The sequence below is a fragment of the Rhinatrema bivittatum genome, chromosome 2 (genome assembly GCF_901001135.1).
Source record: "Rhinatrema bivittatum chromosome 2, aRhiBiv1.1, whole genome shotgun sequence".
NCBI lineage: Eukaryota > Metazoa > Chordata > Amphibia > Gymnophiona > Rhinatrematidae > Rhinatrema > Rhinatrema bivittatum.
In genome coordinates this window covers 383042003-383054603 of record NC_042616.1, presented here as the reverse complement: position 1 = coordinate 383054603, position 12601 = coordinate 383042003, and the positions used below count along the sequence as shown (strand labels likewise).

The window sequence follows — 12601 nt, the reverse complement described above, 5'->3', positions numbered from 1 at the left end:
TAATAGTCTATATACCTCTTTAGCAGGCTCTCTATCTGGATGGAAAAGTGAATTAAAAAAAAAAAAAAGCATTAAGCTTGGATGCCATCTGGTCAGCAACTAATGCTTTCGAGCTTTCTATTTCTAGGCTTGTGGCAAATATTACTGCTGTACAGGATAATCCATGCTTCTAAATTACATGCATTTGTCAATGCTTTCTGGCCTCACTGAAAAAAATTGCTCAATTGGAGCAAAATATTTCTCATGTATATATTTTTAAAACAGCTATGATTTATTGAGTAGCGGTATGAAAAAAATCATGTCACATAAATAAATTAATTAAAAACCCTGGAGAACATTAACAGGCAACACAATCTAATATTCCTTAATCTTTCTAAGTCATCATTGATCCCTTGTCAGGGTATGTTTGAAAGATCAACATGAAGGTTCTGGAAATTATCGTAAAAAATATGCCAATTATCCAGGGCGTACATGGAGAGTGAAGAAAAGCCTCCTGGTAATCATCTATATTCTGACAGTTTAAATGTGAGCCATTTTCTTGAAATATCTCGTCCTGCGGAAATCAACAATGCAACCCTGACTGCACTTTTCCTTCATCACTAGCAGGATATTTTTAGAGCAACAAATTTGGGGTTATCCAGAATGGCCTCTCAACTGAAATGTCATCAGTTTCTTCACCGGGTCAAAGTCCTGGGTTTTGAAGCCCAGTTCATTGTGTTTTCCTTGTAAACGTTTAGTCAGATTTCAGGGTAACAAATAACTTTTCTTAGACTGAACAATTATGGTCCTTTCTAGATATTAATGCACCACTAACTGGAGATTCTTGCGCTTCTCCATCTGTTTAACTTTGGGTGTCTAAAGGGTGTAATTACACTAACTGATTTTTGTGTTATATTGTTAGCATCAATACTGATCACATCTGGGCTTCCACTTGCAAGTCCACCCATTTTATTTCAAGCATGCCTGATGTTTATGCTAAGTATTTCTGATCCATCTGTGCCAATTTCTTTTCATGCTAATCTTTTTGAAAAAAAAAAAAAATGACGTTAAGAGACAGGCAAAACATGATTCTTCTGTCAAAACAAGAAAACTTTCAGATAAAGTTTGTCCTTTCTAGTGAAATTGATATTGCACTGAGAAAGAAAAAATATTTAAACATATCTGGGAAGGATATCATCACATTTCTGTTGGTATTCAGTCAGTAAATGGCTGCAAAAGAAAAAAAAAAAAATCAGTGAAAATTTTTACATTGCATCTGACTGAAAACAATGAGACAAAATTAACTCTCAGGGCTCTATCAATCAATGGCCTAATCCACAAAGAAATGTCCTGTCAGACAACATCCCATATATGGAATAAATGCTGAATCAAGTCAGTAGGGACTGCTCAGTTTAGGGGAGGGCTTCCCAAACCTATCCTGGGAACCCCACATCCAGTCAGGTTTTCAGGATATCTACAAGATAAATTTGCATACATTGAGTGTCCATGATATGCAAATTTATCTCATGCATATTCAATATGGATATCCCAAAACTCCAACTAGCTGTGAGGTCCACAGGTTTAGAAAGCCCTGATTTAGGTTTTACCAATTTGCCAACATGAAGCTTCACCTACTCATGCTAAAGGGATGGTTGTATAAATCTTGACTGGCACTATGTTCGTATTTGGAAAGAATAAAATAATCCAGAGTAGGCAAGTCTACTTATCATAAATGAGGTTCCCGGTCGACAGCAGGCTGAATTAGCCATGACATGTGGGTAATGTCATCTGATGGCACCAAATGGACTTCTCTCTCTGAACTCAAGAGCATTTACTCAACTGAGCATGTGGCAGGAGTTCCCACATATACTGCCACTTGAGCCCTTCCGTCAATTGTAAAGCTAAGCTTTAGCTAGGTAGTCGACTCTCCAGGGAAGTGAGCTGCTATTAAGCATGGTTAATTCATCCTGCTGTCTACTGAGAACCCAGTTTATGGTAAGTAAACTTGCTTTCTCCATTGACAAGCATGGCTGAATTAGCCACGACACGTGGGAAGTTCCAAGCTGTGGGTTGCATAGCAGAGCACTTTCTGAATAATCAACTGGACCCCCCATGGAGAGTAAACTACTGGATAAATAGGCAGCACAAAACTGCTCGCCACTTTTGGAGAGATGTCCAGATAGTGGAACATGGAGACGTAAACTCTCAACCAAGTTTCAGCTTTGCAAATGTCTTTGATAGAGACAGCTCTTAGCTGAGCCACTGAGGTAGCAATGGTTCTCCCTTGATAAACCTTAATAGAGACTATAAACGTCAGCTAGAGCAGTGGTCCCCAACCCTGTCCTGGGGGCCCACCAGCCAGTCGGGTTTTCAGGATATCCGCAATGAATATGCATGAGAGAAAATTTGCATGCACTGCCTCCATTACATGCAAATTTTCTCATATGCATATTCATTGCGGATATCCTGAAAACCCGACTGGCTGGTGGGCCCCCAGGACAGGGTTGGGGACCACCGAGCTAGACCAGATTGTGCATTTCTATGCTCTGCTAGCCAGTTAGCCGATGTGCATTCAGCAACAGACACATCTATTCTATTGGGATCATAGGAGACGAAAAGGTAAGGAGATGACGATGCAGTCAAATTCACTTCAGATAATAGGTGTAGGACTCTTTTAGAGTCCAGTGAATCGAGGGCCTTTTCTGCTTTATGTGCATGAGGTCTTGGAAAGAACATGGGCAGAACAATGGTTTAAACCAGATGAAACACAGAAATCACTTTAGGAAGAAACTTAGGATGAATATCGAGGTTTACACTATTATGGAAAACTAAAGTACAGAGAGTAAGAAACCCATGCTTGTAATTTGCGGAGAATACTAGCCGAAGAGATGGCGACTAAGAATATCGTTTTCCATGTGAGAAATTTCAAGGAAGCAGATTCCAACAGCTTGCAGGCAAGTTTTATCAGCTGTGCTAAGATGATGTTGATATCCATGGCACAGGTGGTTTCGCAATAGGAGGCTTCATATGTCAGAAGCCCTTCATAAATTTTGATACCAAAGAATGAATGGAGTTTGGATTTACATCCACCTGAGGATAATAAGCAAAAACAGTACAGAGATACTCCTTGATTAACTGAGACCTAATAAGGAGAGGGGGAGCCTGCTGGACACCAAAATGAGAGAACGATTCCATTTAGTCATATTCTCTTCTGATAGACGGCTTCCTAGCGAAAATCACAATATCTTCAACCTCCTTTGATAGTGACAAGGTGACTATCAAGCACTCAAAATCCATGCTGACAAGTTAAGGGAGGGAAGATGACCCCCCACCCCTCCTTCAATCAATAGAGCCGGATTGGATCCCGGAGTAAGGGGATGTGGGGGAAAAACAAAAAAAAAATCGGTGGGCAGACTGACCACCAAAAGAGACAGGAGAACCACACTCATCCGGGTCAAGCTAGAGCAATGAGAAGCAAATGATGAGAAGTACCTTATGCACCATCCTTGCCACCAAAGGAAGCAGGGAAAAAGCATATAGCAGATATGCATCCCACTGGGGGCGGTTGACAGGCCGAAGGGCAATGCCTGGAACTGGTAATGGCGGCCCAGTACCGCAAAGCATAGGAAACACTGGTGGTCTTCACAGATTGGAATATGAAGGTAGGTCTCCGAGAGGTCAAGAACTCTCCCAGTTGCATGGGCATTATGACAGAGCGAAGAGTTTCCGTGCGGAAGTGAATTATCCACAGATGATGGTTGACTCTCCTGAGATCCAGGAAGGGTCGGAATGAACCCTCTTTCTTGGGTACAATGAAATAAGATGGAATAATGCCCGTATTTACTTGGGGTGTAGGTACTGAGGAGTCTTATCAGTGTGGATTTCACTGCCAGTTTCTTGCGCTGGGAATGGAGAGGTGACATCATGAACATGTCCCGAGAGATGCTGCAAAATTCCAGAGCGTATCCTTCTCGTATGATTGCCAGTACCCATTTGTCAAACGTGAGCTTGACCCACCGCTGATACAAGAGAGAGATAGTTGGCCCCCTATCTACTCATCCCGTGGATGGGTTGGCCAAAGTTCATTGGGAAGTTCGGGTAGAACCTGAGCCCGAACATGTTTCTCTTTTTGGTTGTCAGTTCCAAAAGGGCCGAGACTTTCCTGAGGGCCAGGATGTCTGAAATGTTGAGTTTCTGTAGGGCCGGAAGCGCTGGGAGCCCCTGGCCTGATCCCTCATGGGTGAGGAGGCACTGCAACATCTTTTTCTTATCTTCCGGTAGCCGAGGCACTAGAGATTCACCCCACTTCCTGGCTAGCTTCTCCAATTTGCTTCTGAATAGAAGGGATCCCTTAAAGAGCATCTTTGTGAAGTTTGCCTTAGAGGTTGCATCCGCTGACTAATTTCACAACCATAGCTGCCTTCTGGCCGCCACCACTAAGGCTACTCCTCTGGCTGAGGTGCGTATTAGGTCCAAGCTTACATCTTCTAGGAAGGCTGCTGCGGGCTCAATCGCCTCTCTGGTATGTACCTCTGAGCTATCAGCCTCTCTCGCAAGAGAAGCAGACATGAACGAGACACCAGGGCATGACAGGAAGCGATCTGCAGTGTCACTGCTGTCACATCAAAGGCTTGCTTAAGGATGGATTCCTGCTGCCTATCATGAGTATCCTTCAAGGCCGCTCCTCCTTCTACTGGGATAGTTGTTCGCTTCAAGATGGCGCAGACCAGGGCGTCTACTTGCGGGAAACGCAAGAGTTCCCTGACCACTGGGTCAAGGGGGTACAAAGCCTCCAAGGCCCGACCTCCTTTAAAACTTGCTTCCGGGGCATCCCATTCCAGCAACGGGAAATAGCAAGAGACTTTCTGTAGAGACATCAGATGGGGTGTTCTTCTTTGGCTCAGACATAGGATCCGTGCCTGGAACTCCCAGAGTCTTCAGGGTCTGGGAGACTAGGGCCGGTAATTCATCTCTTATGGAAAAGTCGAAGCATTATCCGGTACGGGTCCAGACCTAGAGGGGTTTCCCAGTCCTCCAATGAATCCGCTTCCCCTTCATCGTCCGTGGTGTCTGGGTCACCTGTCAGGGATGCCCTTGGTGAGGCAAGAAATGTCCCAAGGCATGCTGATAGGGCTGGGAGGGTGAGGTCTTCCCAGCTGGGGCTCAACCTGGGCAGGTGCAGTAGCTGACTGCACCTGAACAAAGGCTTGTAGGCTCTGAAAGAATTCCAATCAAGAAAAGGCCGCCGGGTCCATATTTAGCCCAGGAGGAAACGGGGTAGGGGCCACTAAACTGCCCTCTCCCGGGGAGGACGCAGCTCCGGAATTGCTCAGGTCCAGGGTGCTACCAGATAAGGTCGCGGAGGGGCCGGACTTGGAAAAGTTCTGAGAGTCCAGCCCTCCTCACAGTGCTGACACAGGAAGGACTCCAGGTCATACTGTGCAGCCCTAATATGGCAGGCAGCACAAAGGGAGCATCGCTTGAGCTTGTTTGCTGCCGGGGCCATAACACTCTGTAGCTTGTGCGTTCAGCCGGTTAGTGCCTCTCGAACACGCACAGACACACCTCGGTACGTTTAAATCTAAGCGGCCAGTTGTGCGTACAATTCTGTGTGCACGTTAGGCGCACAAAGGACCAGCCCGCACTATGCGTACCGACAAACAATGGGGGAAAATGGCGCTGCACCAAACCAAGCGCAAGATGGTGCCACTGCGGCCAGCCACGTGGAGTGCCCACCTAACCTGAAGCGGGGCCTAGCCCATCAGGGGGACGCTCAACCCGCTCGGAAAACCCCCTACCTTTACCCTAACGGGATTGGGAACAACGTCGGTACAGCGCGCCAAGGGCTGGATTTTAAAAAGGTTAAGTGTGCCGGGCCTAAAGGCCTGGCGACGTGTGTAAGTCCCAGGGCTTGCAAAAAGGGGCGGGGGCAGGCTCCCAGCAGAACGGCCATATTTGCCGCTCAGCCGGCGCGCACAACTTACTTCAGCTCCAGGGCTGAAGTAAATTTCGAGATTAAAAAAAAACGTCAAAGGTAGGGGGAAGGGTAGGAAAGTTCCCTCCGAGGCTGCTCTGATTTCAGAGCGGCCTGGGAGGGAACGGGGGGAGGGCAGCGCGGCTCGGAGCGGGCTCGGCGCGCGCAAGGTACACAATTGTGCACCCACTTGCACGCGCCAACCCCGGATTTTATAACAAGAACTCACCTGCGCGTGCATGTTATAAAATCGAGTGTACATGTGCGCGCGCTGGGTAGCGCGTGCACATGTACGCCCGTGCGCTCTTTATAAAAATCTACCCCCAAGAGAGGAGACCGGAGGAAAGACTTATGTGGAAAGCACTTGCAAACCTTGCAAATTACCCTCATAGCAGGTAATAGCTGCTACCTGTAGAGAATTAAGCACCAGTCCTTTTTCCAGATCTTCTTGCAAGAAAGTTAAAATGATAGCCACTGTTATCCATTGCAAAATAAGCCTAGCTGTACACCAAGACTCAAAATCATTCTCCGCATTGTCATATAAAACTAGTGAGGTGGATCTCTGGCAGGTATATAAACTTACCTTTCTTCACCACACACATCCTCTCAATGGCCAGGCTGTAAGCCAAAATGGAACTGGATCCTCACACACGACTGGGTCCTGTACTAAGACGACTCCTGCTCTGTGGACACTTGAGGGGGTCTCTTTCATTGAATCTCATGAAGTCCACAAACCAAGGGCATTTGGGCCAATCTGACACCACCAAAATCAATAAACTTCAAATTATGGTTATTTTCTGTAGGACTTGCCCCACAAGAGGTCATACATGAACGACATACTGCAGTCCACACAGAGCTCATGGCTGAATTGAGGTACCCCGATATTCAGAACTTCCTTTCTTCTGCAAGCTGAAAAACCTGGTCATCTTAGTATTTCTCCATGTTACCATTTAGTCCATGATAGACCTTTGCTACCTGGCCACAATTAGGGAAAAGGCCCTCTTTAGAAGTTCCCATTCTCCTAGATCAAGATGTGTCAACTCAAGAAATCTACTTGGACATTCTCCACGCCTACTATGTGGGCTGCTGAGAGCATCTTTAAGTGTTGTTCTGCCCAGAGAATGAGAAGACCCATGTCTTTGGCCATCCAAGCGCTCCTGGTTCTGGCTCTAATAAATTGCATACAACACTGCTGTTGTCTGAAAGGATTTGCACAACAGTTCCTTGTACTAGCTAAATAAACTCCTATGAGGCCTCTTATAAGTCTTATTTCCAATTACTGATCAACTAAGTGGTTTCGAGAGGATTCCATGTCCCCTGTACCACTTGATACCAACAGTGAGCTACCCAACCAAAAAGGCTGGCATTGTTACTGTCACCCAAGATGGGGTCTCCAGATCCACTTGACTACCAGGTTCTTCAAATCCAGCCACCAGACTATCCCTTGTCTGCGCTGAAAGTGGAAGACTCAGGGAATATATCTGGGACTAATGCAAACACCGAAACAGGTAAGATTCCTGCAAGAGCTGCATGTGTGCCACTGTCCAAGTCACCAATTACAAGATTAATGCCACCAAGCACAAGACTTACAGGTATTCCCATACCCTTGGGCTATTTTACAACAAAGTCACACGCTTTAATCTGAATCTTAAGAATTCCTTCCAAAATCATACATATTCAATCATTCTTCATGTTGAAGTGGACTCCCAGACATTATAGAAACTGAGTTGGTTCCAACCTGCTCTTTGTGAAATCCACCACCCAGTCTAGTTCCTGGAAAAGCTGTATAATTTTTTTTATATTCCACGTTTTGTGACTGTCAGCCACTTCAAAGCAGATTACATTCAGGTACTGTATGTATTTTCCTATCCCCAGAAAGCTTACAATTTAAGGGCCTCATTTACTAAGCATTTTCCCATATGTATAGAATGGGAGAAAAGCCTTAGTAAATTAGGCCCTAAGTTTATACCTGAAGCAATGAAGGGTGAAGCAACTTCCCCAAGGTCACAAGGAACATCAGGAAATTTGAACCCTATCTTCCCTGGCTTGATGCCTGCTGCTCTAACTACTCCTCCACTTTGGCAGTAGAAAGCCAACTCTCCTCACACATCTTTGCCCAGATAAGCCAATTCTCCAGGTAAGAATCTAGTTCATCCCTCCTGGTGCTGGCCCACTCGAACAACAAAACTCTGAACTGGAAGTGTCCTCCAGATGCCACAAATCATAGGAATCTCTGTTCGTCCTCCCTGACAAGAATGTGAAGATAAGCCTCCGTCAAAGGCAGGCCTTAACAAAAATCACTGACTGCAGTCTTCTTAGCCTTGGCTTTTTCCATTTCTATGGATTTTTTAAGGGCCGTCAAAGCAGAGGCGAGAGAAAAAAAAGCAAAACTAGACCAACAAGACCAAAGCAAAATTAAGAGAGGAACTGGGAACACATCTGTGCAGTAGCTCAGATGAAGAAAGAATTAAGGGCTCACGAGGCAGGATGCACACACGGGAGCTCCTGTGCATGCTCAGTAAGACGTTTATTGAGTTCTGAGAGATGTATCCATGTTGATGCTGTCGGATAGCATCACCCCCGTATAATGGCAGATTCAAGCCTACTTGTTGACTCAGAAACATTACAATAAGAGATGGTGTGCTGGTTGTAGATGGGTAGGTGAGATTCAAATTGATAGGGGTCAGAGTTTACTTTTGTTTTCTCTTAAAAGCGAACACTGCAAAACATACCATGAAAAGTGGCACAGGTCCTCTAAAAGTAGATTTTGCATGGACAACTTTAGAAAATGTTTATATAAAGAATAAAGCTGTTACACTTTATTTCAAGTGTTCTGCGATTAAATAAACGTGGATTATTTTCTATAGGTAACTTTCCTATTTTTCTTCTACATAAAACATTTTTCATTTGCCCATAGGAAGTGATGGAAATTACAAGGCTGCAACAATACTCCAGCCTGGACATATGCATGAATATTTGGATCTGAGAACTCAAGAAAGTAAATAAAACGTTCACATGAATTCAGATGAATAAGCATCTGTGGGTGGAGTACAGCACGTTAATGGAGCTTCTATAGTTATTTTTCCTACTGCACATTCGGAATATCTTTAAGTTGTGACAAATATTTTGTAAATTTATTTATACAGTAATTGCTATTCAACAAAACCTGAATCTCTCTCATTACTTTCAACCACCACAAGTCAAAAAGACAGCATGAGCTGATTTGAATGACTAACTTCTTTAGAAAATTACCTGAAGGAAAATAGAAGACATTGTTAAACTGTGCCACAAAATATTTTGAAAATATCAATAATAGTTTGATTCTTGCTCATTTTAAAACTCAAAATCAGATGGGCCAACTTAAGTCACTATGTTTACAATGATATACCTGTGTAAGTGCAATACCAGAACTGCAAGACTGAGTGCAAACACCAACAGATATCACTCATATTACATTTTATTCTATAGAAAGCATACTCACTCAGTGTCTATTATTTTTTGCTTCAGTGCAAGCAAGGCAGCCACGTATTCATTTAAACTCTAAAGAAAAATAAAAGCAGAAAATATTAAAAGCAGAAAATATATAAATGTATATTATGCATTAATTCAAGAACTAAATCTGTAAAACATGTTTTCTTAGTGGCAGGGTGCCAGAGCCACAGTTTGATCTGCTCCTTTAGATTTCCAGTTCAATCATGAGGCTGAGATCCAGCAATAAGCCTTCATTTGCAAGAACCCAGGGGTTTCCGCCCTAATTTAGATACTCTCACAACTCACTAAACCCAATCAAAAGTTCTTGGATGAGGTTCAAGCAAGAGGTCTTCTTACGGAATCCTGCTATCATGGGTTCTAAATGCAGCTATTATGTGTCACCATTACACAATGATTAGAATCCCCATCTCCAGCCCTGACTGACTCATGTAGCATAAGTGCACAGCATTAACACTGAGCCATTGGACTGGCCTAGTAAACAAAATTAATAAGGTTTGCAATAAAAAAAAAATTCAAAATTCAAACACAAAAGAAAAAATGTTTAAGATAAACATCAATAAAAACTGTAGTCAATATATGAGGACTCCAAAAACCTTTTGCCTATTCTGATTGCAGAATTACAACTACATGACAAACAATGTAAACAAAATATATTTATCATTTTTTGTATATAAGAACATAAGAAATTGCCATGCTGGGTCAGACCAAGGATCCATTAAGTCCAGCATCCTGTTTCCAACAGTGGTCAATCCAAGTCACAAGTACCCAAACATTAAAAAGATCCTATGGTACTAATGGAGGTAATAAGCAGTGGCTATTCCCTAAGTCAGTTTAATTAATAGCAGTTTATAGACTTCTCCTCCAGGAACATGTCCAAACCTTTTTTTTACACAGAAGTTGGTCAAACAAAGCCAGGGAGCAAACAAAGGTATTTGGATTCCTTTATTTATAACAGTGTAAAGATTCACAGATTAAAATTAGATATGCCCGACTCAGGCAGAGTTTCGCCCGGGGTAGGGTTGCATCAGGAGCTGCAAAAATTTAAAACAACAAATTAGCAAAACAAATTAATAAACACAAAACTAAATCAAATACAGAAAAAAGCGGGGGGCGCTGTTTCCGGCGGATGCGTGCAGTCGCATAAAGCCTTCACTCCGTTCACCCGATTGCTAGAAACCCCGCTGGAAGCGGTAAAACAGCGCGAAATCGCCGGGTTTTTTTTTACCCAAACTGTGCGGAACCCCTCTCCTGCTTGTGGGTATGGCTGCAAAAAGAAAGACCACAGACCTGCGGCAATTTTCATTTGAAAAGTCGGCGGCCCTGTCGAGCCAAGATGGCAGCGCGGAGCCCGCCGCAGCGGGGGGGAACAACAGCTCTCCTCGAATCAGAGCAAATCGGGGCACAGAGCTGCGGCAAGGATACTCCCGACCCAGCACTGCTTACAAGAGCGGAGGCCAGGACATGGTTTATGGAAATCAGAGCGGATTTAAAACAGCATCGTGCAGACATCATGGCGTCCGTGGCAGATCTGAAGGAGGATCTTGCTGCATTAGGGCACAGAGTGGATGAAAACGAAACAAGGATTGATGCACTTGGTGACTCTATAAACACGCTGGCTAGCCAGCAGGCTTCTGCTTCTTCTGCAATTTTGGATCTTCAGAACAAGGTTGAAGATTTAGAGAACAGAAATAGGCGCAACAACTTACGCATACGGGGCGTGCCGGAGACACCAGAGTTTGCGGAGGTGGAAGAGGTAGCACTCCAGATCTGTCAGCATATCCTGCTTCAAGGAACGGAGGGGTGAACAGGCTAGCACCTTGGTACCGGCGGTAATTCAGTTTGAAAGGGCGCTAGGCCCTAGAACGGACCAGCGGCCCAGAGACATTGTGTTGTGCTTTTCAAGTTTTCCTATCAAAGAGAGGATCTATCTGTTGCCTAGAAAGATGAAAGACATTCATTGGAAAAATCACGCCATATCTATATTTCAAGATCTGTCACCAGTCACGCTGCGGAAACAATACGAGCTGCGTGAGGTTACAGCTCAATTGAGAGAGCGGAACGTCAAATATCGATGGACATTTCCCTTTGGACTTCATTTTCAGATCCAGGGAACCAGCTATAAGGTTACCACAGTGGCTGAAGCAGCGACGGCGTTCATAAAAGCCCAACTTCCTGTCACATTTCAGCACATCGATGGACAGACTCAACAGCAGAAGCTGGATAATGCACCGCGATGGCAAAGGGCGAATAAAGGGGGCAGGAGGCTTCGGAGACAAGCAGAACAGAAGGGGCCGGCTGAGGAGGCCAGGCCAACAGGACTATTGTGGTTCTACTGGGACTAAGGTTTGATGCAGTGGCTGGGTAGTCAGATGCCACTAATGGTTCTCGCTACATAGGCGTTAATGTTACTGTTACTTACGTTTATTGCTGTTCGGGAGGGGGCACATATGGGTAGAGCGTGCTCTACACAATGGCTACTTGAAGGGGTTTTTATATTCTCATACATTGTATATGATATAAGGGTGGGGTGGAGTGGTGATGGGATTATTGCGCACCGTGTGAAACCACCGACCTCCGGAGGAGATGTATCCCATGGAGGATTGCAGGGATACAGTAGGATTTCTTGGGGGGAATGCTGGAGTTTTTGTATGCATGTTTGGGTATGGATTTGTACAAATGGATCCACACATCTTAGCTAGCCACATCAACGTATGTTACACTGGTCATAGTACATTGGCAACCAAGGGAGAAGGGAGTGGAAAAGCTTGTGATAGGATTTGGTTGACTACTGACAGTATAGATGGCGACTACAATTTTGTCTTTAAATGTTAAGGGGCTTAACACACCAAGGAAGCGGTCTCTTCTGAGACGGGAGCTGCAGAGACAACAGGCGGATATTGTGTTTATTCAAGAAAACACATGTACGGAGGCACCACCAGCGCCTTCTATGCTTCCCTAATTACACTACGGCACACTGGGCAGCTAGTACAAAAACCTCCAAATACACAGGGGTGGGGGTGTAGATAGCACCCACATTCGTTCATGACGAACTTTACCACATGTATGACGCTCAGGGTCGCTATATTTTGATTAAATTGAGAGTGGGAAAACAGGTGTATACGTTACTCAATGTATATTTCCCCAATGCACAAAAAG

The 12601-nt window shown here is 44.4% G+C and overlaps 1 protein-coding gene across 3 annotated transcripts in view; it reads right to left on the bottom strand.

The window, feature by feature from the left end:
* ICE1 (interactor of little elongation complex ELL subunit 1) overlaps positions 1-12601 on the bottom strand; it is a 205402-nt gene that overhangs the window by 168890 nt on the left and 23911 nt on the right. For all 3 annotated transcript variants that reach the window (XM_029589992.1, XM_029589993.1, XM_029589994.1), the window contains exons 2-3: positions 9435-9493; positions 1175-1209 (exon numbers count right to left, since the gene is read on the bottom strand). In XM_029589992.1, coding sequence (XP_029445852.1) covers positions 1175-1209; positions 9435-9493 — 94 coding nt within the window. The remainder of the gene's footprint in view (positions 1-1174; positions 1210-9434; positions 9494-12601) is intronic.